Raw genomic sequence first — 26,777 nt, 5'->3', positions numbered from 1 at the left:
TGCCTCCCTCCGCGGTCACGGCGGGGCCGCCGGCGCCGCTGCCACGTCAGGGGAGTTTCCCGAGGCGAGGCGGGCTGGGCAGGGCCCGGTCTCTCTCCTCCTCCATCCCCGGCCCCCGCTGGTGGAGACGCTGAGGAGGAAGCGAGCGAGCGGCGGTGCCTGCTGCCATGGAGGCCCGGTACAACCTCAAGAGTCCGGGTAGGAGACGCGGCAGGCCCCGGCGGGTGCTAAGGAGGCCGCGGCCGGGCGGGGCTGCGCGGCTGCAGGCTGTCGAGGCCTCCGCCATTCGCGGCGGGCGGTGTGCCCGCCCCGGGGCCGCTGCTGCTCGCGGGGGCCGGCAGTCGTCTCCCGGAGCTGGCAGTCGCCTCCCGGGGCGCGGGGGGACAGGTGCCTCAACCCGGGCCGAGGCGGCGGTGCGGAGGAAGGATGGGGCCCTGGGCCCCGGGGATGGCCGTGGGGAGGTGGAGGCGCTCAGGCGGCTGGGTCGCTTCTGCTTCGCAGTGTGATGGCAGTGGAAAGTCCCTCTGCGCTGTAATTCGGTTTAGAATGCTCAGGCTACCCGCTCTGTGTGTGTACGTGTGTGTGTGTGTGTGTGTGTGTGTGTGTGTACGTGTGGTCACTCTTTCCTGCTGGTTCGTGGAAGCAGAACCTTTGAACTTGTACTCTGTTCTCCTGGGTATTGCCTCATTTCTAAGTAGGTGCTTGTGAGGGGACAGATTGCCAATGACAGCTTAGTCTGTGCTGCGTAAATTTGCTTTACGTCAGTGTTACTGTACACACTGTATTTACATGTATGTGTGTATATGGGATTAAGTGTTAAAATAACTCCTAGACTTTCTGTTGAATCCTTGAAGTGAGAAGAATGCTTCAGAATGTGGCATACGTCTTGAGAAACAGTGCTGGAAGGGAAGGGTTTGCTTCCTGGGAAGAGAAACTGAGGATGGGTTGGGTTTGTCCCATACAGCTGTGTTGGAGCCATTTCCCCTCACCAGCTGTTCAGGGCTTCACCTCTTCGAGCTGCATGCTGTCACTGCTGAAGGAAAACCCTCTTCCTTAGTAAGGGCTAGTCGGGTTTGCATGGTGGCTCTTGACCTGCCCCTGCTTTCCCCCAGTCCAGTTTTGGGAATTAGGTATTAACTCCTTCATATTACTATTTTGAGTAGTGGCTTTATTCTATTACTAGTGCTATTGCTTGTATGGGTGGTGGGGAGAAACTGAGTGTTAAGATGACTTGTACCTTATAAATGTAAATTACAGGCTTATTTACAAAATGTGCCTCCTGGATGATGTATCTATTGCTAAATTATGTCCTTTGCCCTCACACCCATGTTGCATAACTGAACGATAAGAAGGATCACAAAGCAAATGATGTACTTGTTATAGCTTAATGTATTAGAAAGGAAGCTTTTTTTGTTTTGTTGGGTTGCTTTTGTTTTAGGGAGGGCTGCTGGGTGTGTTGCACGTGTGAATTCACAAGGCCAGGAGCATGTTCTCTAAGTGTGGTTTGCCATGTTATTGGAAAGTGTGGGTGGTGGATAGTGGTGGTGTGCTGTATGACATGCTTTCTGATTGGAGAGGGTAAATAGTTGTGGTTTAATTTAGAAATGTTCTGCCCCTCTGTTCTTCCTAGTTCCCCTTGTTTTAAAGAGAAAATTACCTTTACTGGAATTGGTTGTCAGCACCTCTGCTGTTCTATAGCAAAGTGAACCTTATTTGGCAGAGGCGAATGATTCATGCAGTGGGTCAATATTGTTTCCCCAAATTAAACATGCTCTATAACATATTAATGTATTGAATTATTTCTTTCCATATAGATGCTGAAAATCTATAAATTATTTAAATCACTTTTAAAGTCTCTATAATGTGATTTAAAGCACTCATTTCAATTCTCAATATGCATGAAATTTTCCATAAAAGAAAGATGGGCAGGGAGGTGTTGAATAAATATCAAAAAAGATTTAAAGTAAACAGTTTTTTCAGCAGTTGTCCACTGAAATAAATTGGCTGTAATTATGTATAGCCATTGCTTTTAGTAAAGCACTTTTCTTGCTACCCAGGTAGATAAGCATATGCAATTACTTAATATTTTTGTGTCTGTTCTACAAATTCTTATCCTACATGTTACATGTGCAGTTTAATGATGGTATCTATCTTACACTTGCCACTCAACTGAAGGCATGCATTGGAAATGTAGATCATTCTGATATTAAGGTGGTCTTAATTGATGTAAATGCACTGAAATGCATAAAGCCAAACCCATATCATGTTTCCTATTTCAGATGATTGTGTTGTCTGCAAATGGAAGGGATTATTTTGGTGACTGAGCTGCCTAAAGGCTTTAGAACTGGTAGCTGTCCCTTGTGCCTGGTCTTGTTGCTCTGACTTGACTAGAGGAAGAATCAAGCTGCTAACCTTTAGATCCTGGTTAGCTTTAGGGATTTGGAATGTGCTATCTTGAGACAGAGTAAAAAAAGTAATTGTTTCGTACCTGCACAAGAAGCTTCTCCTGTTCAGATCTGCTTTTGGACTTGAGCAAACTGTTCGCAGATGGTGACTTTTTGCCTGCTCAGCAGAAAGAGCAAATACTATTTCAGTTTTAGTATAAGGTATTTTAATGATTATACTAGTCTTTACCATAGAGGAAAACACATCTTAAATTGGAAAATCTTGTTAAAAGAAACCTGTGGTTTTATTGATCTTCCTTTCAAGCCAGATTCTGTTGTAGAGCAATGACAGGAGCTGAAGTTTTTCTGTGGTTACACATGGCTGCATGGATCCCTCTTATGTGAGTAGGTGTGTTATGCCAGATTGATGAGGATCAGTTAAGCTCTCTAGTGCCTTTCTTTCTGTGTGCTTTCAAATAGACCACATAAAGAACAGTGTTGCTACACAGCTTTATTCTGCTCTAATAGCTCCTGGTCAATTTATTCATCATCTTCCTTGTTCCATTTTATTCAGCTAATGTTAGTTCAAACAAACATATCTGAAAGATGGAAACTCTCCACAATGCGAAACAAGTGTTCCTGTGCACACTGTGTCTCTGTTGATGAGAAGCAACACAGCTGGTGTCCTTAGCAGGTCTCAGTTTACTGTAGGTACACGTCCTCACCACTGCAGGTCTGGGCTTGGTGAGGGTGGTGTGCTAAGCTGCTCTTTGGCTCTATCAGTTACCCTCTGTGAGAGCAAAAAGGTATAGTGGCATTTGCCTCAAGCTGTCTCCTCACACCATCTGTCAATATGTCTTTATTTCTTATCCAAAAGACCATTAATTTTGGAAGGGAAGAAATTTTCAAACTCTACGCTTCATGCTTCTTTGTATTGCTTCAATAAGGCAAAGCCTTTTAAGCTGTTGCTTCATATTTTTATTTGTATTTTTGGCACTTGTAAAAGGGCAAGCTATTTTCTGTCTTAGGATTTCAAAATGGATTAGTCAATGTATATCAGCCTGCTACCGTATGGACGATAAACCTCTCCCGTCAATATTAAAGCTTGACTCACTGAAGCACAGACTTCATCCTCTTCATGCTTCAGGAACATCCCTATTTTCTGAAATTTTATGAGAGAGATATTTGGAATAATCTCTTTACTTTTTTCCTAAGAGTTGTGACCCTTAGCCTGCCTGCAAGATCAGCCACCATATCTCGTAGTCAGTGTTTTGTAGTAACAATCTCTCCCTTTCAGGTAGGGCATTTCGGTTACTGAAAAACTGTGAACAGCCACCTAGAGTGACTCATGTAGAGACTATGAACAACCGTGCTGTTTTATTTTCGTTTTGACAGGGTTTTTATTTTGTTTTCAGCTGACCTCCTCGCCTAGAATTAGACTCCTGAGGGCACTGGAGGTATGGGGAGAGCATGTGGAGAGAGGCATGGTGTGCGTGCCCTCCATTTGCTGCCCAGGAACAGGGCTTTTGGTTTCTGACTGATGATGTGCTGAGACTGTGACCCTCTTACCTGTCGTCTTCAGCACATTTACTGCCTTTCTTACGAACTGTACTTCCTTCTCCGCTCCATCCAAGTAAGAAGTGTTCCTTGTCAACAAGCATTCATCGGTTCCTTGTTGTTAAAAAATGGTTAGTAGGAAATAGCCAGTAAGTACTGTGCTGCTTAGTACTTTCCAGGTATGAAATAAAGATAGATTTTGTAAAAATAAAAAGTTGAGTGGATGTTAAAAATTGATTAAGGATGAAGACATTGTTACATGTTGGTGCATTCAACAAGCACCTTACGTTTGTTTTATCTCCCTTTGTGTTGACTGAACAGTTGTTTTGAATTGTGATTACAGAAGAGTACTGTACTTACTGCGACTCTGAGGGAAGTGAGGACTAAAGGCCTGTCATTTCTGAAAGAGAATGGACTAACAAAGATTTGTTTTGTTGTTCACAGTCGTGAACACTTTATGTAAGTACAGGAGGCTTGTGGGTCTTGCCAAAGGATAGCATGAGGCTGATAAGATGTAAAGCAGCTCTTCAGGAGGCTTCTGGGTCTTTGGAAAGGCCATTGGCCATGTCAAAGGAACTATCAAACCAAATTTTAAAATAAAAGCAATTTTGGAACCCATGGTTGGCCCAGGCAGTTGTGCAGTTCTGTCATCATACACTTCAGTTTTGTAGAAGCAAGCGTTTTGTCTTGTTACATGTGATCAGCATAAAATGGGAACTTGACTAGTGGAAAACACCACAGAAGCAGCGAGTGATGAGGAACTTCATTGTTTCCACTTGCATTTAGTTAGAAAAGTAATTACCTAGTATGGAGAAATGGTGTTCTACAGATTATGGTATTTGGAATAATGAAACTATGGTAGATTTTGATAGAGGTGACTTTAAAATGGTGATGCGGATCACCCAGAACTGAAGTTTTAACTCTTTATTTTGCCCATTCCTCTAGTGCTGGAGGATGTAGGTTTGATAAGGTGGTCACTAGTGGTATGGGAAGGATCAATAGTATTACGGGTTTTTTCCACTGCTGGCTTCCTTGTTCCAAAAGACTGAAAAATCTGGAAATCTCTGCATGGTCTGTTAAAAGGTTGCCTGTTTCTACATACCTCTGTTACTGAGTTGTCAGAGCATTGTCCCATCATAGACTGAGCAGTAAGGAATGCTTTGTAAAAGAGCTTTAAAGAAACAGAATATGAAGCATGTTTTCCTCATCAGTGTTTTAAGGGCTTGCCCAACTGGCAGTTTAATTTCTCTTGAGGGATTTTGTTTTGGATGGATGTGACTAGGACATGCTGTTCTGAAGGATCAGGTATCATTGCATAATGAAACTTTAAATGTGGTCATGATTAAAGACTAAGTGACTGTAAACTGCTGTGCAAAATCTTATGAAAGTACAGGGTGTTGGAACTGGATAATCTTAAGGTCCTTTCCAACTGTAACTGTTCTATGATTCTGTATTTTTGTGAAATGGCATACAAAAATATATACGGGAACTCAAAAATCTATCTAAAGACAGATGTGAACTTAGGTTAAGAAAGGCAGGGCAAAATGAATAATCGTGAAGAATGCAGAGGCAGAGAAGATCATTAGTAATGTGGACCTCACTTGAAAGTTTGGTAATGTGGTTTTATTTCTAGAGTAGGTACCATTCAATACTCTGTTCTGCTAAAGAATTCTAATTTATATTTCAGGGTACTTTTGGCTGAAGCCTCTCCTATGGTTCTTTGCTTTAAGTATTTTCTTGCATGCTTTAGTCACCACATCACTTAAAGGGATTTTTTTTTTTTTTTTTTTACTTAAAATGTCAAACTCCTCATCAGTGTTGTCTTACAAGAAATCATATGTACTTTACATGTAAGTGAATCCTGACTTAAATTGCAGATCCAGTCTTTGCGAAGTTGAACTGCTGACTGCCTGTGATTTACTGTTATGTGAAATTTAGGGATTTTATTTTGAATGCAAATACAGGCACTTTGAATTAGTTCCCAGGTGCTTTGGGCTGCTGCAAGGGCTGGTTGTGGTGGTGGTTCAGCAGGTGACACTGTGAGCTCAGTGGGTTACACCCACCATGGATCAGAGACTCTTGGCTCAATTGGTCGGGTACTGAGCAGAGGGGGAAATCTCAAGGCCAGATGGATTTAAAAAAGACTTTCCCAAAGTGTCATCCATGATGCATGTGTCATCTAATTGAAGGGCCTTGATACTCAATTCAAATTGATTCTGTGGTTTCAAACTTTTAATTTTTCTAACATTATTATCTAATATTTTTCCAAGTTGTACATAGTAGCATTATTAATAGACAAGCACATAATGAATTTGACTTGTATTTTACTAATAGCTTAAGTGGGCAGAGTAGTTATAAACCCCTTTATCCCAGAGAAGCTTTGCAAGAGGTTCACTAATTCGTTGGAAAACCTGGATTTGATAAGTAAATTGTATCCTTACCTATACTGTTTTGGTCAGCCATGGGGACAAAATTACTCTTTTTCTATATTTCTCCTGAGTAGACCTCTAAATCTTACTTAAAATGAAGAAAAAAAAATAGAAGCCATTAAAAAAATAAAAAAATAGAAAGCATTCGCTGAAGCAGTACAAGTTGTCAGGTTGTTTTATTCTTTTTTTTTTTTTCACAGATCAGATAAGCCAGCTTGAAAGGTTAAGAGATCTCCAGCTTTATGCCAGCTGGTTTGGGCTCCTTTGTTTATTATGTCTTTTTTCAAACAGAAGAACTACAAATTGGTAGAGTGGAATGGTTGGTATCCATTTGAGGAAAATGTTGTCACATACAACCCATATCACTGAAATATGAATTTGTTTCACTTCAGTCATCTTCGTGTGATGTACTAGGGGCTGAGCCTTGCTGAACTGATACCTCCTAACATGGGTTTGATTAGTGTCACCCACCTCACCTCTACCCGTGTTATCCAAGAGAAGCAATTGTGTTAAACAGAAATTTCAGGAGAGCTTAAAGTAAACTTTAATAAGAAGTAGGATTTGACCAGGGAACAATTTTTGAAAGAAATAAATCCAAAAAATCACCCATACAGATATTACACAAATTTTGCTCATTAATTTTTATGCCACCACCGCTTAATCCTTAGGGAAGCTGGTGGCTTTCAAACTGATTCTCAGAATTTTAACATAGCATTTTGCTTTTCAGAAGAATTCGGTCAGTTTTGTGTAATGTAAGAGCCAGATTGTCAGGCAGAGCCTCTGACCCATAGCACCCGTTCTTCCTTTTGTTCCCCAGAGCAGCGGAAAGATCCTTCACCTCCTCCCAGGGCAGAAACATTACTCTCAGGAGTCAGCCCAGAAGCTTAATTTCATCAGCATATAATTTCAGTGATCATTATGATAAATTGTTGCCTGTGAGTGTACCTGTGAAAGCATGGTTATTTTTCATGCTGACTCTTATGCCACGTAAAAAAGTACCTCGATTATTTTGTCTCTAAAGCCTGGCTTTAAAAAATAGAATGTCTTGATTTGAAATCTGGTTTTTCTGAATTAGTGATACTTTCTGATTATTGACAATTCGTAATTCTTCATTTTGAATAGACCGAAACCAGTCTTATTTCTCAGAATTGCCATTGCTAAATGTTTGGTCAGATGACTCAATGTGATTTTAAGTGGGTTGAAATACCATATTTTGCATCAAGGTTCTTTCTAATGAAGTTTAGAAAAGAATGTTATGTACTTGTTGCAAGGCAGACTTTGTGAATTATGGTGGGTTTGGCTTTTTTTTTTAATCTGTTGCAGCTTTGACTAGCCAGAGAAGGAGCTGTGTTAATGAATGCTGCAGCTATACTTAAAGAAGGAGCAGTTTAACGATCTCTTCACTGGATCACACATTCTCAGAATGAACTTTTATTGGTTCAGACTGTTCTTTGCGTCCTGTCAGTTAACATTCTGGGGCATGGAAACAGAATCATAGAATGGTTTGGGTTGGAAGGGACCTTAAAGCTCTTCCAGTTCCAACACTTCTGCCGTGACCAGGGACACCTCACACTAGACCAGGTTGCTCAAAGCCCTGTCGATCTTGGCTTTGAACACTGCCAGAGGTGGGACAGCCACAGCTTCTCTGGGCAACCTGTGCCAGTGCCTCACCACCCTCATAGTGACAAATTTCTTCCTAATGTCCAGTCTAAACCGGCCCTCTTCCTGTTTAAAGCCATTTCCCCATGACCTGTCTGTACAGGCTGTGGTAAAAAGTCTTACTTAAGAAGTCCCTCTTAAGTACTGAAAGACTCAGTAAAGGCTCTCCAGAGCCTTCTATTTAGGCTGAACAACTCTACCTCTCAGCCTTTCTTCATAGACTTGTGCTTTTTAAGATACCCTAGGTTGCTTAATACTGAAAACTTCTTACAAGCAAGTTATTTCTATTACACTAAAGCTACATCATATATTTTGCTGTATTTCATACTCTGAGAGTGGAATAATTTTCATATTCTTTCAGCATTTTATGCTGGCTTACGATATCTATAGTCTGGCTTCTTGATAATAAACTTAATGCTGTGGAAAAAAATACATACAATATCACTGTCAATTAAATACAAAAATATGTGACAAAAATGTATACTTTAAACTTCTTCCATTTAAAATTCTACTTGACAGGATCCCACTTGCTGGTTGTCCCCACCTGGCTGCTGTTACTTCTCAGTGCAAACCCTTGATTCTGTTTCTGCCTGCCAGCCACTGGCGCTCACATCCAGGGTACAGCCTTGGAGCTATGCAATCAAAAGGCTGTTTTTTTCTAGACAAATCCGATGTGTGCTGCAAAAGATCCCTTGTGCACTTTCATGCTGGTAGGCTGGGTACGAACCCTTTCTCCGAGTGTCAGTAAATGAAAAGCTACTTTAGCTCCAGTGTTCATTGTTGAGAAACTCTGTGGCCATGCAACATATTTTTCATAACTTTGTGCTTATGTAACTCACTTAGGATTTATTCAGTGTGAGTAGTTTGTATTGTGTCTTGGATCATAACTCCAGTGCAGAAGCTGGTATGTGCTAGAAAAGATTAGTTAGCTGAAAGGAGCTCTTCAAGAACTGTTTATGTATTTTTGTATGCAAAACATGTAAATTTTTCTTTATTTTCATGTCTTAAACTTTCTCTTTTTCAGCTGTCAAGCGTTTGATGAAGGAGGCTGCAGAGCTGAAGGATCCTACAGATCATTATCATGCACAGCCTTTGGAGGTTTGCTTCTCTATGTGTTTGCAAGAGCTTGTAATTAGGCTAAGTTCTCTGTATGCATACGTATTTAAAATGTACATATTTAAGTACTAGCAGACCTTTTAACCATGGGTCATCTATTTTTTACCCATGATGAAAACTAGCAGCAGAATTCCACTTTAATGGCATTGTAGTTCCAGGTTGTTGCTGAAAGTACGTAATATCAGTTTTACACTGCATCTGAGTAATTTTATTGCACAGTTATGTTTGTTCCACTTTCTCCTTCCTGAGACTGCATAAATGCATTATGTTTAAATTAAGCTTTTTATACCCAGACCTGACATCTGGCTCAGTTGCTGATTTACTTAACAAAACACTTGGGCCTAGGTGATCTATGAGGATTTTGCATACGAAAACACCTGTGAAAAAGCATCTCTGGATGCATTATAAGAGAGACTGCTTATATTCCACTTAAACAGTAGTTTCTTGGAGTCTTCTGAACACCCAGTTAAGTTTCTGGGCTGAGAGGATAGCGAAGTTCTGGTGGCTAAAAGCTAAGCAGAAACCCCTTCTAATTTCCCTGGAATAATAAAAAAAAACACTGTTCTGTGGTATTCAGTTCAGGGTTTGATTTAACTGTTCGTAGAAATGCATAGCACACTTAGTATACATACAGAAAATAGGTGCTACAGGATGTACTTTATTATTGACTAGTTTTTGACTGCACCTTCCTGTGGAGAAGTGTGAGGTTTAATTCATGCTACTGCTTGTAACTTACATGAAGGTCTTATTTCTGAGTTAGAGCAGTGACTTGCTGGGAAGAGAACAGGCGCAAATGAAAGGAAATGCTGGAAATGTTGAGGACTCCTATCCCTGAAAAAGTTGTAACTAGCTTGGCAGCCACAGCCCTGTGATAACAGTGTTCAGTGTTAGTTGAGAGCTCTTGTTTACTGACAACAAGCCTCATTTGCACTCCTGTCCTAACAGTAGGAGTTGTTCTGCTTGTTAAGTATTCAGTGTGGGCAGCATGAGATCTGATACACAAAGCAAAACACAGAACTCCAAAGAAAAAGTGCTCGAAGAGAAGTTAGTTACATGTTCGATGAAAATGATATTCAAAATTTCAAAGTGTACCTGTTGTGCAGTAAGGCACAATAGCTGTTTCAAAATTGTTTATGGACAAGCAAGAGGATGGGAATTCTCTGGAGTGTTAGTCAAGTCCCAGTGCCGAGTTGGCCATGGAAGGAGCTTTGGAGAGACTTGCTAATGTTCTTTCTTGAGTGGGTCTCCATCAGTTGACCAGAAATTATTACTCACTGGGGCAAAGACCTAGTTTTCCCTTAGTTGACTCTGTTTTCCATCTGTTGGGTAATAAAACTCTTGTCATAATTAACGCAACTAGAATGAAGAGCTTGAATAATGAATTGGGGGGGTTCAACAAAGCCATTGTGTAAGAAAATTACCAGAAATCGACAATATTTTATCCTCTTAACCAGAATCTTAGTACGGTGCTGGTTGTCTTACTCTTCATTTGATTTTGGTTTCTTAAAACTTACACTGTGGACTGTTTCTTTAACATGTCCTTATTCAAAAAAATGGTGTTTAGTTGTCTACTTTGTTAACACTCTCTGTTTTTTGGTCTTCTCCCTTTGTTGGGGGTGTTTTAGGATAATCTTTTTGAATGGCACTTTACTGTTAGAGGCCCTCCAGATTCAGATTTTGATGGAGGGATTTATCACGGGCGAATAGTACTACCACCTGAATATCCCATGAAACCACCCAGCATTATTTTGCTGACGGTAAGCATGTTTACTAGTTTCTTCTTTTTACATCATCAGTTTAACTGTAGGTGTCTGAGTGGGAGATTCTTGGAATTTAAGGTAGTTTTTGTAAGAAAGGTGGCATAGTACAGTTAATGCTGCCAATTTAAGACCAGAAGTCTTTCAAAGTGACTTTGGTATTCTGTAATTGCATGTAACTTTGAGGCTAATAAATGTAAGCTTTCTTCAGGAGTAGTGACATTGCTGATGTGATTGTCTAATCTTCTATGCTCTCTATGGGCCTGCTTGGTCTCTGTTGGAGAACGTTTGTCACATGTAGGAAGGCAGAGCTATAGTTTGGGACAAAGGCCTGCAGTTGTGCCTGGTTTCATAGAACTGTAGCTTTTCAGGCTGTCCGCATGTTGTTTGTGGGTTACAAGAGCAACAGGCAAGCCACCATGTTACGTTGGGACATGTGAGGTATCAGGGTTTCTTCATGCATAGAGGCAGATGGCAGGATTTGTTCAGAAGGCTGAATGACAGTTTTGTGAGGTTGACAGTAATGTCATTTTCAAGTGTTGTTTGCATATAGATTTGTTTGATCAGGATTTTTACAGCATGTACCAAAACCCAAGAGCTAACTTCCAGCGTGTTTTATTGTATTCTTCTTCTTCCTTTGAAGGCCAATGGCAGGTTTGAAGTGGGGAAGAAAATTTGTTTAAGCATTTCAGGGCATCATCCTGAAACGTGGCAACCATCATGGAGTAGTAAGTAACATTTATTTGGAAAATGTTAACCCCAACAAACAACTAGATTTTTAAACTGAAAAAATCTCACAAAGGGTATTTATAGTGGAAAGGGACAAGAATTTTGAGAGAGTGAAAATATGGGAGTATTCAGGAAATGTAAAGTCATGAAGGATAGGGAGGATTTGGGAATGGTATTAAATAATTAAGGGGTGAAAGGGCTAAGAAACTAAGGGGAAATGGTAAGCTTTTATTTGGATGCCCAAGCATTAAGAATGCTCAGACTACTTAAAATATTATTTGGTTTTGTTTTGTTATGGGTTTTTTCAGTTGTTCTTATGAAAATCCTTTACATCCTAATTACCCTCTTTTTGAATAATTACTAAAACCAGCTGAATAGAGGGGAGTGTGGTCAGCTTTTAATTCTGATGTTGTACTTCTGGACACTCAGGAAGACAGACACCTGGTCTGAGTTCAGAGTAACTGAATGTTTCTACATTTGGCTTTTTTTTTTTTTTTTTAATGTTTCATTGTTATAGAAACGGAGAGTTGGTACAGTTCATCCAAGGCAGTATTTTTGTGTTTATAATTTTAGTTTTGCCAAGTACAGTACATCAATTACTTCCTTGGATATCAGTTGCATGTTTAAAATATGTTGATAGAGTCTTGGAAATTTTCTATCAGACTGCTCTTCAACTTTCGTGAAGTCTCTTATGGTCTTTTTAAAGAGTACAAAATACTGTCTTCTAAATAAGGGGTGTAAACCTCCTATCTCTATTTTGTGGTACTTAATCTTCATGTGTCACTTACTAAATCTGGTTGCAAGGTGTCTTGAATTCTTAAATATCATAACTATGTAAAACAAAATTAAAGGACAGATGTTGTCAGAGATGTTTTGGATGACAGTTCAGTTTGGATGAGCTGTTACTAGTGTCTGAGTAAGCTCCTTCCTGCCATGATGACATAAAAGGAACAAATTCTGCGGTACATTGCATAGGAAAAAACCACTGAGCTTGTGAGTCCTAAGTTGCAGAATTCATGTCTAATAGAAGAAAATGCATGTGTGTGAACACACACACACAAACAAAAAAATCAGTCCCCATCTTCATTCTTCCCTCCTCCCCCACAATTTCTGTGTTAATTCTGTCTTACCATTTTTTCTTCAGAGCTCATTTTTAAAGTCTGGAATTCTAATCTTTATATTGATGCAAGATTTCTGTGACAATTTTTCTTTTCTGTGTTAGTTGATGAAAGAATAAGGCATTTCATTTATAATAAGAAGTCTGAAAAATGACCAAAGCCTTGCTATGTACCAAAAACCCCTAGTGGTGCTTGTATGAAATTTAGATTACACCCTTGGACAAAATGAAGTTTTGCAGGCAGAATTGCAACTTTTCTACATTGAGTGTAATGTGAGATGACATAATAGTTGTTTCTCCAATCTTGTTTGTATCTCTGTTTTCCCATTGTAGTAAGAACAGCTTTACTAGCCATTATTGGATTTATGCCAACCAAAGGTGAAGGAGCAATAGGATCTCTGGATTATACTCCAGAAGAAAGAAGAGCTCTTGCAAAGAAGTAAGTACTGAGTTCGTTAATGTAGGTACATATATATGTACTTTCTTTTAGGGTTAAGCATTGAGTAGACAGTAAAGTCACTTCAGTCTGTTCTCTTGCATTTATTCCAAATATAAAAAAAAGTTTTCTGCCTTGTGTGTTTGTATATTTTATATGTGTATATATATGTGTATGTATATATATAAGTTTGGGATTTTTCTTTCTGAGCATTGTGCAGACTCTGAACTTACTGTCAAACAAAATACTTTCAGAGGGCTGTGTTCCTTTCAGCATTGTGTAGCCAAAGTTAGAGCTTCATCTGAAATTCAGGCATAGAGATGTAATTAACACTGCGATACAGTGGTAATTGCAGCATGGGGGGAAAATGAGCATGTTGAAATTGATGCTAAATGTAGGTAGGGGAGAAACAAACCAAGAAAATTATGCATCATGTCCCTTAAGGCAATAATAATACTACAACGATAAAAATATCTGGAGCAGCTGCTTCTGAATGATTTTTAAGAAATTAACTTAAAATTAGATTTATGACTGTGATGAAATCATTAACTTAGTGTACAAGGACTTTTGGTGTTGCCTTCTTTATCATGTTCTTAGAGAAGAAACTCATGAAGTAAAGCCTAGGTCAGTGAGGACAGTAAAGTGGATTAAGAACTGGCTGAACTGCCTAGCTCAAAGGATTGTAGTAAGCAGCACAAAATTCAGCTGCAAGCTAGTCGCTGCTGGTGTACTCTAGGGGTCAGTACTGGGCCAGTGCTATTCAATGTCATTAATGACCTGGATGATTGGATAGAGTGCACCCTCAGCAAGTTTGCAGATGATACAAATCTGGGAGGAGTGGTTGATGCACCATAAGGTTGTGCTGCCATCCAGAGGAATTTCGACAGGCTGGAGGAATCTCAGCCTCAACAAAGAGAAGAGCAAAGTTCTGCCCTTAGGGAGGAGGAACACCAACCAGCAAGATGGAAAGGAGATTGGAAGGGGAGGATCTGGGGGTCCTGGTGGTTACCAAGCTGGTTGTGAGACAGCAATGTGCCCTTGCTGAATGGTGTCCTGGGCTGCATTAGGATGAGCATTGCCAGCAGGCAGAGGGATGTGATCTTTTCTCTGTATTCAGCACTGGTAAGACATCTTGAGTGCTGGATCCAGGCTGGGGCTGTGTCCAGGCCAGGGTACAAGGAAGGTATGGATTTACTGGAGCTAATCCAGTGCAGGTACATGAAGATAATTGAGGAGCTGGAACATGTCTCGTACAAGAAAAGGCTAGGAGGGCTGGGAGTGTTCAGCTCGGAGAAGAGGGCTCAGGGGATCTCATCCATCTGTACAAATACCTGAAAGGAACATGTAAAGAAGGCAGAGCCAGGCTCTTCTGAGTGGCATCCAGTGGCAGGACAAGAGGCAGTGGTCACAAACTGAAACTGCAAAATTCAATCAGCTCAAGGAAACAATTTATATTATTTTCTTTTTTTTTTTTTTTTTTTTACCTGTGGAGATGGTCAAAGCACTAGCCCGGATGGTCAAAGCACAGGTTGCCCAGAGAGGTGGTGGAGTCTCTGTCCTTGGGGGTATCAAAAATATAACTGGAAACAGACCTGAGCAATGTGTTTTGCTTGACCCCACTTTGGGCAAGTAAATTGGACTGAATGCTCTCCAGAGATCACTCCCTACCTCAAATATTCTGTGATTATCCTTAAATTAAATCTTAGACCTGTGGGATATTTCATCTTTCTCCTTTTCCTGCCTGGGGAGGAGAAAGTATTTGAGAGACCATATCCCAGTCTTATAACTGAAGTTACTATATTCCAAGTTGCAACCAGTACCTTATTTTGCAGGCATATGTGAGTTTATTCTGCCTGCACTCTGGGCAAATCAAAATCTGCTTCCAAGTTAGCATTGCACTGAGTCGAAGCTAATAAACCCTGCTTAGCTGTAGAGTTTAGTGGGTTGGTTTTGATACTGTATTATCAAGGCTGTGTGGTTTCTTACTGGCTTGGAGAGGTGTCTGTGATGTGCCCTATAGACAAATTATGTGTGCTAGAGAGGACACGGAATGCTCTTGCAGAAGCTGAAATTCCTGGTTTTGAAGTGCAAGCTCCTGGGTCAAATTTAATATTTCTGATAATAGTTAGATCTTGATAATTGACTTTTTTAATTTGCTGTAGATATAAAGTTTAAAAACGGTAACAAATTATTAATAAAGTATAAGTAATGACAATATATGAGTAAATTGGAAATATTTTTTTAAATGACATGAGGGGATATGTATAGATACAGTCTCAATCTATTTTTCCAAGGTAATGTGATTTGGGGTGGAGGGAAGTGCTTTTAAGCTATTACTCTTGACACCACTTGTCTTTCCGTGGGTTATTTTACAAATAGTTTGTTCAAACAAGCAGCCAAGAACATTATGAGAACACTCTATTCTGAGTTATGTCATTTGTGGCCAGGTCACAAGACTTCTGTTGTGAAATGTGTGGCACATCTATGAAGACAGCCCTCTTACCACTAACATCTGGAAGAGTGTCAAGCCAGGCGGACAAGGAGGCTAAAGAACTTGCCAGACAAATTAGCTTCAAGGTGAAGTCACCATTTTAAACTTTCATCTTTGTTTTGTAGAATTAAAAAAAAAAAAAAAAAAGGAGGAAAAGCTTTATAAATTTCAGAAACATTCATCATTTCATAAACCTTCATCAGTTACTCTGTGGAAATCTGTTTTTTAGGACAGTCTGAAAGGGAAAAATAGAAGTGGATCTTTTGCAATGTACCAATTAATAAATTGTGCATCTCAAGCACTGATTGATTAGTTTTAATTTCAGTGGTGAGCACTGTGGTAACAACTGCTTAACTACGTCACTTTTACTTCCTTGTTTTCAGTCACTGAGAGCTTGATTAAATTCTCCAGAACTAGTGTTATCATAAAAGTATTAGGAAACTTTGGGCAAAGCTAACCTAATTTTTTTTTTCCTTTGTGATTTTTTTTTTTCTTCTTTTGGCTTATGGAAGGAATAAAACATATTCCTACTGAAAAATGATTGCAAATTCTTTTGAACTACTCTGCAGCTGAAGATACTGAAAGTTGAACTCTGGTATGGAAGTTGCTGTTACCCAAAAATGTGTTCTGTAGCTTGTGTTTCACTGAAAGTAAGGTTTGCTCAGTCATATACGTGCCTTAGAAAATTGCATGTCTTGCATGCACAGGGTTGTTTTTCACTGGGTTTTCCACTAAACTCTTAAATCAGCCACTAAGGAAGACTGCTGTGCATGAGGGCAAGAAACTACAGTGGAATATAGTATCACAATGTGGCACTGGTGATGGATAGATACTAAGGTCAGGGGTGCTAATATGTCCCCTTTTATCACCAATGTTCTCCTTAAAATGTCCTAAAGACTACTTTTTTTTCTTGTGTGCCATGAGAGTAAAGATTGCCTCCTACTGAGCAGGACCTGCATATTTCTGTGCAGTCTCACATCTAGACATGCTGATGTGGTTGGGTCTGTGTATAATAATGCTCATGAAAAATGTCTCAAAAATCTATGAAAGGATGAGGAAACAGTTTTGAAGTTAAGCTACTTGGAAAAGCAATGGACTGCCTGCTCCTGTTTTTTTTCACAAGGGTTAAAACCTGCATTTTTATTTAAGAACTGTTAATATCATAGAAGTTCTAGAAATATCAGAGTATATATATCTATCTCTTTTTTTAGGAAGAACTGTTACATTTCATACCTTTTTCAGTTTTAAAATGACAGAGACATTAATCTCTAAAGAATATTGGTGTGTTCCATGTATCCATGTATTTAATTCTACATCCTAATTACGAGCACTAAGCAAAGGAAAAATGAACAAAAGGCTTGGGTTTCTACAGTCTTTTACAATCCATAGTGGGTTTTTACAAGGTAAACGGTTCTGTCTTCTAGTTGCGCCTTCCCTCCCTTTCTCAAATTAATTTTTAGGGATTGAGTTCTTTTAAGCTTCCTGCTTCTCTGCTTTGCTTGACTTTACTGTTTGTTTGGTGTTACGCTAAGGCGTTCCATTCATGTGTTTGTAGTAAACTAATCATATGAATTACTAGCAGGGAGTACAAAAGGTAGGAATCATTTGGATATATTCCATGCCAATTTATGGGGTAAGATTTAACATCAGATAGCTGATTGAGAGCACCTTTCTACTAGCGAACATACTAGCAGTGGCTGTTGGTGAAAAAGAGATTTCCTAACCTTTTCTAGATGATCCTGGATTGTGAGAAGTCATTTCATGTTTAAGCAAAATGGTAACTTTTAAGAAAATACCCATCTGTGTTATTGAGGAAGGAATATGAAATTCAGGAAGAAAAAATAACGAAGCACACTTCCTCATTATAGTTTTCCTGCTTCTGTGAGCCTTCACCTTTGTTCCCGACCGTTTGAATAGAAAATTACTTCTTTAAAATCAGCTTTACATTGACTTGTAAATTGTTTTCTGCACTTTGAGAGCTCCACTCTACTTAAAAGCAAAAAAAAGGAAGGTAGATGATTAATAGCATATGCATTACTGTAAACCAACATGGTTTACCTACATGTTGCCATCACAAGGCATATCTTGCCATGAAAATAATTCTCCACTTACCTTCATGATTACATTAAAAGATATTGATTTTTCTTTTTTTTTTTACCCTTGATGACAGTGTTGTCTCAGTTTTCTGGAAGCACAAGTAAAGGCTGGAGAAAATAGAGACTGGGTGACAAAAAAAGATATTTCAGTTTTAGGAACTTCCAAGTGCTCTATTTTCTTGAATTTTAGTCCAAATTCAGCCTGGCACACTAGACTTAGTACTTTCATAAATGGAAGCAAATCAAATGAACATTTTTTAGTGTATGTGCTTTATAAATATTGAACTCTTAGAAAAAGCAGAAGTATGAAAAGCAGTGGTCACAGGTTCTGGGGAGGGAACATACACTGGATATGAGAAAGGAAAATTCACCTTGTGGCTTTTCAGATGCCTGTCAGAAGATGTGGAATCTCCAGCTTTGGAGATGGCTGAACCTGACTCTATTTGAGGAGGGAACTGGACCAGGTGACATCTAGAGATCCATTCCAGCTTAAATTATTCATAATCCTGTGTTGTTTCATTGCTGGTCCATATTCGAGTCATAACTTGTCTTATCCAATGTTAGAATATTCAAGTGCAAAAGAATAGCAGTGTCATCAGACTGTGGTTTTAAAACTTAATCTCCAGGTTGTTTCAGTGACGTATTTTTTGGCTTCTCCTGAGATAAATTCCCTTCTTCTTGGAGTGTATTAATTTCACAAAAAAATAGAATCATGAAAGAATATTTTTATTTTGTGATCTTATCAGCTTGTTATCACCATAACTGGTTGGTTTCTAATACATTGTTTGTATTTCTTACTGCTACTACCACTATTTATATCTGCATTTGAAGACAAGTGTTAGATCAGGAATTGTCAACTTTATAACAAATTGAGATCCAGATATATGACTTGGAAAGTGACTTTGCTGATAAAAATTGATCTGGTCATGATTTTTTTATGTATAAATTTAAAAGTGTTTCAGTGGAGGACTATGATGCTATGTCTTTTTCTATTCCCAAGAGATTATTGCAGGCATATATATTGTTTTAACAAGAGGTTTATTCGTGATCTTCTACATGTCACTGCTGATTGTCTTAAGTTTCCAAAAGCATAAAACGTAAATTCTGGGAATTGATGCTCATTAGACATTTTATAAATATGTACAGAAGCACTGTTACAAGACTTGGGTTTGTGTTGGTTTGTTTGTTTGTTTTGCTCTGCTTTTGCTGAAATTTAAATACTGGAAATTAAGGCATACGTGCCTGACATAGTGTAGTGCCCTGCATGTATGCCCACTCTGGCTGTGAGGCAACTGCAGTACTGGAACCAGTATAGCCACATTAAGTTAGCACTTACCAGGGACTAGTTAGTCCTGCTGGGAAACAGGCTATATATTCGTTCACTTGTAACAGTAGTCGTCAGCATTCATTTAAGGACATGAGAAACAGAAGGTTTAAAAAATGGTGTTACTTCTGGTGTAATATCCTGGATCTTAGAATCATAGAATAGTTAGGGTTGGAAAGGACCTTAAGATCATCAAGTTCCAACCCCCCTGCCATGGTCAGGGGCACCTCATACTAAACCATCTCACCCAAGGCTTCGTCCAAAGAGTTCTAAAGAGATCTAAAGAGTTTTCTTTTTTTACTCTGTGCATTTTTTCAATGTTATGCCTGATACATGAAAACAGAATTGTTACTTGAGACTACAGATGCACAAGCATAAGTTTATTTCTGGAGAGAATTTCATAAGCCTGTTGATGTGTAATTGAAATGCAGTTGGCGTACTTGATTATTGCATTTCAGTAAGTCTTATATTCTGTGTACATTAAAATACACATTCCAAAATGAGCCAAACCTTTCTGAAGCAATTTTGATCTTGTTTCTGAAGCCTACATATGTACTCCTTGTAGGCAGAAGTCAATTCATCCAGGAAGTCTGATGCTGGACCCTCAAACACATCAGGGTTGAACCACTCTGCCGCTGCACATGAGCCACAGCAGGGTGGTGCAGCTAGAGCACTCCAGGATCCAACAAATGCAACGGTATGGTCTGTCTTTGAGCTTTATCATTGCAAGTTCAGCCGTAGTTTGAACATGCAGTCTGTACTATTAAACTGATTGGAGGCTTCATTAAGAGTATGTACTTTGTACTTCTTTCTTTTAGAATTTCTGCATACTTTTATATGTGTAAACTTTAGCAAATAGCATGCTGAATCACTTTTAGAAATAATGATCTGTTTACTTCCTTCTCTTAAATTAAAACAAATAATACTCTTTTAGCAGTTCTTGTTCCCACTAGTTCCTTTAATGTATGTGTTAACAGTTCATTAAAATATTATGGTGTCTGAAGTACTACAATTTACCATCTGCATAATACAAGATTTTGGAGTAGAATTCTTAGCCAGAGGCAAAAAAAAAGTTTCAGTGATAATTTGTAGCACTTAAATATTAATTAAGAATATCTTCCTGGTTTTTTATAACCTCTTAAGTGAATCTAAAATATTCTTACTGTTTGAAGTATAACACTTCTGGTTTAATACTGCTAGGTGTATGGCTTACATAAGGTTTTGGAAGTGACCGAGGTCTGGTAGTGGGCCAAGGCAGCTGCTGTTATGACTGTGGCAACTGCAATCTAAATTCACTGCTAAATTGCAGGCAAATCCCAGCTAAGCTGGCTTTTTTAGAGAGGATGGGGCTGCAGATCGGTTAAAAAACATAAACCACGTCAAATAACGTCAGACCATCTGTTGCATGTTGGCAGCATATTTTCTAGCTATGTAGAAATATAAACATGCTAATAGCGTACTTTTTTCTTACAATAACGATTTTTTCCAGATTTTTTAGGATTTAATAAACCATTTTATTTTATTCTTATTACAAATCCTGGCTAATATAGTAGGACTAACCAAAATACTGAGGCATTGCTGGCATCTGCTTCAGGAAAGAGGCTGATTTTTTAATTTCTTTTTTTTTTCAATTTCTAAGACATGTCTTTTAATCATTTATGCAGATTTAATAATTAAAGATTAACTTCATTTTCAGCAAAACAGTCCCAAGTGAAATGAGATATTTAAACATGTAAATTTATATAAAGATATTTAAATGTGGTAAACTATAAATGATGAAAAGTGGATTCATGTTTTAAGGGGTCAGACTGTTACGCTCATAATTGTTTATTTGAGTTGAAGCAATACCTGTGTTTCTGAGCTGCCACATTTTGAGTGTTAGGTATTTTCTGGAGCCATTAGGAAGTGAAAAGTTAAAGCCACACTGTGGAATGAAGAATTGTGTAACAGGAAAGACTGCTTTAAAGAATTTGAGCTATCTATCTGTGTTCTTATTCATGTGAAAGTAAAAAGAACTCTTCTCAAAGTAGGGGCCAGACGCATGAAAGAAGAGTATCTGTGCAAACCTCAGATTCTTTCTACTCAGCTTGGCTTCTTGCATGTGTAAAATCAGTTTGTTGGATTAGTTCTTGTGTAAGACCTAATTCTACCTTACTAAGTTTTCAGCCTTGAATGAGGGCAACATCAAAACTATTTGTTCTGTTTCTTGGATAAAGTGTTTACCGCTTGCTCTACAAATGTGTGTTTTAATTAAAAGCTACTGCAGAAAATTTGCTCTTGTGAACTTGAAATTTATTTCCTTTGAGAACAGAAAGGGCAGAGGTAGACCCAATATTGAATCCTACCACCCTCTCACAACCTACATTTGGTAGGTGTATTGGTGTGGAATGATGTTCCACCTTGGTGCCTATAGTTGATGATTAAAGCTGATAGTTGGTAAGAATTATAAAGTTATGAGTTAAAGACTGTGGTTAGACTTTTTTTCTGATAACCTGGAAATACAGTAAACCTCAAAACACTTGTTATTAAGCAATATACTGTAGCAGTGTCCTGCACTAATGTACTGGCTGGCTGAAGTGTAATAATGAGGAGTGATGAAATAAACAGTGTAACTGAAGTCAGCTGATCTTGAACTGATGAGGGACCTTTCTGTAAGAAAGTGAAGCTATGTTCTGATACACAGGATTTATAGAAGCCCTTATTTTTAATCATGTGTTCTGAATGATATGTTGTGAAAAAGTTATTTCCTTTTATCACTATTAAGCCGTATCTTAAGTTTCCTAATACTGCAGCAACAATTTTAAATGACAGTCAGGAATACTTGGCCCAACTTTGATTGATTAAAAACGAGACATTTTTCTTGTTAGCTGTTAAGCCATGCTGTGCCAAACTTCAGCTGTTCTTCATTTGAGAGTTACATGGGCAAATAAGTATTTCACTGGTCCTTCTGTCTTATTTTGGTATCTCTGAGATCATAACTGAGAGAGGCTTCAGTAACCCAGAGGATTTATATACTTCTGAGTTCCTAGAGGTTTTATATTTTTAAAACATCCATTCTAAAGTGATTATTTAATTCTTCCAGCATTCTGATAAATTTTTTTAAAATAACAGCCTGCACACATAAATGATGCAGTGAATGCTACCATTCTTCAGTAGGCTGAACATAAATTCCTTGCTTGTGTTTCGTTATAGAATAAAACTTCTTGTTAAATCTATTGTATGTTCATTTTGTTGAACTAGCCTTACTCATCAAACTGCAATTTCCCTGAAGCAAAGTTTTCTACCTGTCCTAACAGTTTCAGAAGCTTCAGAAATACTGTGATACATTAAGTGCCTATTCAGTGACTGTAAAGATCAGATGCTAAAGGTGGCTACTGCGTAGCTCTTACTAAACGTTTTTAGACTGTTAAGCCTTCATCACCAACATTTCCAGTATAGTTTGGCAGAAAATGACTTAGAATCAAATGGAAGTTCTCATGTGAGGTTTTGTTAGTCTAAAAATCTCAAATCTCAACATTTTTGCTTAAGGAGAATTTAAAAACTTGCGAAAGTGAAGACAAGAGCATTGATTTATTGATTTATTTATTTATTTTTCTTTAACATGTAATGCAACTCATCTGCCATTTTTGGGGATTCTTAACATTTTGTGATTCTTAGCAATTAAGTCTTCAAGCAAAAAATCTTTATATTATGGGGATGAGGCCAGACTCTTGTCAGTGGTGCCAGGTGTTAGGACAAGAACATAGCATTAGCACATAAACTAAAACACAAAGTTGCACCTGAACATGAGGAAGAACTTCTTTACTGTGAGGGTGACTGAGCATTGGAATAGGTTGCCCAGAGAGGTTGCAGAAGCCATCTGGACACAAGTAATGTGCTTTAGGTGACCTTGCTTGAGCAGGGAGGTTGGGCTAGATGACCTGTGGTGGTCCCTTCCAACCTCAACAGTTCTGTGATTCTGAATAATTAAGATACATTAGTGTCTGGTCCCAAATTTATACCAGCTAATAATCGTTCCTTCCTTATCTATCTTGCTTCTGCATGTCTGCTGATACTTTGTCATTGATTATGCTGGGAATCCCAAGGCAGTGGGTTAGCTCAGTTTTGCGTGAGGGAGGCAGCCTTCTGCAGTCCTGATGCATATATATAGTTGCCTCCAAAAAATAATTTCAAACCTTGCAATTGTCAGTGAGGTTTCTCTTGAATCACAGTTCCGTTCATGTCAGTGTATGGCACTGTGTTTCATTCAGAACAGGACCTTTCTGATTTATTTTTAGATTTAAAATTTTGGGAAGAAACTCGGGTGTGTGATAGCCAGAGGTGCTTATTTTTGTTAGTAAGTGTAAAGGGTCAGGAATATTTCTAGACTCCTTTTTTTTTTACTCGTTTTTCTAAAGCTGCTTTAACAACACTTTGCCTGCTGAATTTTGCTGGTTTTGCTTCCTGAATGAATTTTCCTCTCTCTCCTCTTCTGAAAGATGGGAGTGTAGATGAATCTAGGAACTTCATTTATCAAATGCTCTATTTCTCCGATTCTTCTATTTCCCTTGGCATGAGAAGCTTCCAAGTGGGTTGTCTACGAAGCAGGATGACTTTCCCCTGCATTGTAATGGAAATCATGGCAAGCTGCTCATGGCGTTGTTCTTGGCTGTCTCTGCTGATAAAATAACATTTTTCTTTGAAGCTACCAAGCTGCCTGTTTGCTTAGGCAAGAAACCTGTGTAAACAGGCAAGTTGTCAAATGTATAATTACATCAGTGCTTCTATGTTGATGATAAATACTGGATAATACTAATGATGAGGAGGTAGGAAAGGAACATCTCTTCCCTGGGCTAGTCAAATACTAACTAGATGAAAATTCGGATTTCTTCTCCTACATGCAGAATATGTGGTCAAAGAGTCACAATAGCACCATGTCTTGTGGATCAACAAGTCTGGTACATAGTTGAGGACATTCCCTGTCTGGCCATGTCCAAAGGATATCTTTTGTGGATATAGTAGCTGGCCAGTGCAGAGCTTAGGGTTGTGGATATTGTGTCTGGCTTTTGCTTGGAAGTAAATAGGGAATGTCTGGAATTCTAGTTTTACCTGCTGTAATGATAACCTTTTAGGAGAAGGGAGGGGGGGGAGAAAGCTAACTCTGGAGAACAGATGCAGGGAATACCTGCGGACTATTCTGAGAAGTCAAAGGATGACTTCAGGTTAATAACTTTGTGTCAGAGGTACTGTTTTTAAACACTTGGAAACAAACTTTGGCAAAATGTTTTCTTTCCAACAACTATGCTATGTCACTATTTTTAATACTAAAATGTCAGAAGTATGAGCCTTTTAGTATTGCAGGGAGGATTAAGACAGTGGAATATTGGAGCGCATAGTTCCAACCTTGCAAACTGGAAAATTGTTTTCTTTAAATTATACTCTCCTGAGCTGAACATCAGTTGCTAATGTTTATTTTGTTCACTACATATAATGGCAGACCAATGTTTGACCAGTAGAGGGCAATAGGTATGTGCATGCACAAGTACAGTGCTCAGGAGTTCATGCTGGAATCACGTAGGTGTTTTGTATTCAGGATTTTTATTTTGTTTCTTTTTCCAGCGGTGTTGGTGGTGATGAGGAGAGAGTTTTGGACCCAGCTGTCCACAGTAAGCAGTGCAGCATTGCTTAGTTATAGTTCTCCGGACTTCTTTCAAGTTGTTTCCCTTTCAGTATTAGGTGACAGTAGAAATCCTCAGAGACTAAACTGTCTGGAGGATTATTAAAGATTTATTGAACTGCAGAGAGTCAAGCAAATTGTAGACAGAGATATTTGAAATCTCGTGATTTGGAAACAATCTAGAATTCAAGTACTGTTTGACAGACTTTCTTCCTTAAAAAGAATAAAGTCCTTGAAACTGCTAATTTGCAGCTTGAAATAGACTTTTCAAGACAGTGTTTGTACAAAATGATGTCTGTAACGAGCTTGTAGTTGTTAGTGACATCTATTATCAGGCTTGCAAGTATTAACAATTATCTGAAGAGTGAGTTTTAGTCCTAATGATTTTGTTCCTTGCTGATCTTATACAGTGTCTTGCTTCACAACTCTCCATGTTTCCTTTTTAGTCTGAAACCCAGAACAGCAGTGCAGCAGCCAGTCAAGAGCATACCCCTCCAGTGTCCACTAACACTTCTATGAGTCCTCGGCAGCGCCGTGCCCAGCAGCAGAGTCAGAGACGGCCTCCATCTTCAACTGACTTTAATCGGGTACAGCAACCAAGAGTCAACATGAACCACACTGGATCAACTGTTCTGATTGTCCTTCTGACTCTTGCATTGGCAGCTCTCATATTTCGTAGAATATGTTTGGCTAACGAGTATATATTTGAGTTGTAACTAATTTGGTTTGTCCTGATAGCAGTGACCTGAGTGCTTCATGGAACATTCTGTATTGGGTATTTGGTATGATATGAGAACTGTTTACAAAGATTAATTTTGTATTTACACTTAAATCATTACGAATGTTAATGTACCTACGATACGTTACTTGTAAGAACAGCAAAGTTGTACTTTTAACTACAACAAGTGTTAATTGAGTGCCCACTAGATACTTGGAGAAACAGTGCAGTGGAATAGTATCATTAAGGCATATGGAAGAGGAGTCAATCTGAGTAATTTATCAGCTAGAAAAAGGCAACTTAAAAGAAGTGGTTGATTCCCTTTTTTTATGGAACGTAAATGCAATTATTCATGTCTAAGTTTTAAGATTTGACATTGGAGAAGTAGTTATGAAATGAAACACAGTTATGTGTTTGTGTCCAGTGAACTCTTAATTTAGATGGGAGACAGTTTTGTAACCACTTTTATTTACCATGACACATTTCTAGAGGGGGAACACATGCAAATTGGTTGTGATGCTGCTTTGTGTGTGTGAAAGGGGAAAAGGATTGTAGGGGAGGTAAGAAGGGGCCAGAAAGAGAGTTGTATTATTTTGGTTTTTATTTTTTGGAAGAAAGATTGGATAATCTTCCACAAGATTGGAATGTCCTCTTCTAATATTCTCAAATGTATATCTTGTTTTATGAAATTTGAAGATTGTATAAAACATGTCTATTCTCACCATAGTTATAAATATGTAATATAATTATTTACCCAGAGCTATTGTCTTTTAATTATACCAGAAATATACGTAAAGTGTTGAACTGAATGTTTCATACCTGATTTTATTTACTAAAGAATATTTGAATGTTGTTAAACTCCCATATATATGAACATGTTTAAGAGAAATATTTATTAAAACCCTGGTAGTAATAAACAGTTTCAAGCCACTCTTCAGATACGTTTCAAGTATCACATAGCCTTTATGTGTGTGGTTTTTCCCCCATGTTTTGTTGTTTGTGGTTTGTGTTTTCATTTTTTTAATTTAAAATGAACATTGGACCCAAAGGCTTTCTTATTATTAGATCATGAAAAAAAGAACTGGTAATACTAATGAATGCTGTGAAAGCACATATACAAGCAATAGACATACAGTTGTTTGGGTTTTGAGAGAAGGCAATCAGTGGGATAATTTTCTTCTTGTATTACTGTTCAGATTTAAATGTATTCTACGGTGTTTATTTCAAAGGCAGTGAAATCTAACTAACTTCCATTTCATTGCTGTCAAACATGACAGCACTGATTTAAGTGACATCCTGTTTCTCAGC

General features: G+C 38.5%; 1 protein-coding gene across 2 annotated transcripts; it reads left to right on the top strand.

Annotated features, from left to right (window-relative positions):
- Nucleotides 1-26,424, top strand: UBE2J1 (ubiquitin conjugating enzyme E2 J1). Of its 2 annotated transcripts, XM_061369804.1 has the most exons (8): nucleotides 3-198; nucleotides 9,054-9,127; nucleotides 10,771-10,902; nucleotides 11,546-11,630; nucleotides 13,082-13,187; nucleotides 15,632-15,761; nucleotides 19,661-19,792; nucleotides 25,198-26,424. In XM_061369804.1, the coding sequence occupies exons 1-8, from the start codon at nucleotides 168-170 to the stop codon at nucleotides 25,465-25,467; spliced, it is 960 nt and encodes a 319-aa protein (XP_061225788.1). In that variant the 5' UTR covers nucleotides 3-167; the 3' UTR covers nucleotides 25,468-26,424. The 2 variants fall into 2 exon arrangements, with proteins under 2 accessions (XP_061225789.1, XP_061225788.1); XM_061369805.1 differs by lacking the exon at nucleotides 19,661-19,792 and having other exon boundaries at nucleotides 1-198.
- Nucleotides 26,425-26,777: the final 353 nt, after the last annotated feature.

Source organism: Neopsephotus bourkii, unplaced genomic scaffold (assembly GCF_033783945.1).
Source record: "Neopsephotus bourkii isolate Nb327-2 ecotype Australia unplaced genomic scaffold, CSIRO-AGI_Nbou_v1 NB_1511, whole genome shotgun sequence".
NCBI classification, from domain to species: Eukaryota; Metazoa; Chordata; class Aves; order Psittaciformes; family Psittacidae; genus Neopsephotus; species Neopsephotus bourkii.
Note: the sequence above shows the minus strand (reverse complement) of the source record. Positions and strands in the feature narration are given on the sequence as shown.

Coding starts and splice junctions, on each gene's coding strand:
- UBE2J1 (XM_061369804.1), top strand. CDS start 168: ATGGAGGCCCGGTACAACCTCAAGAGTCCGG. Junction 199..9,053: donor GTACAACCTCAAGAGTCCGG/GTAGGAGACGCG, acceptor TCTCTTTTTCAG/CTGTCAAGCGTTTGATGAAG. Junction 13,188..15,631: donor AGAAGAGCTCTTGCAAAGAA/GTAAGTACTGAG, acceptor ATTTGTGGCCAG/GTCACAAGACTTCTGTTGTG.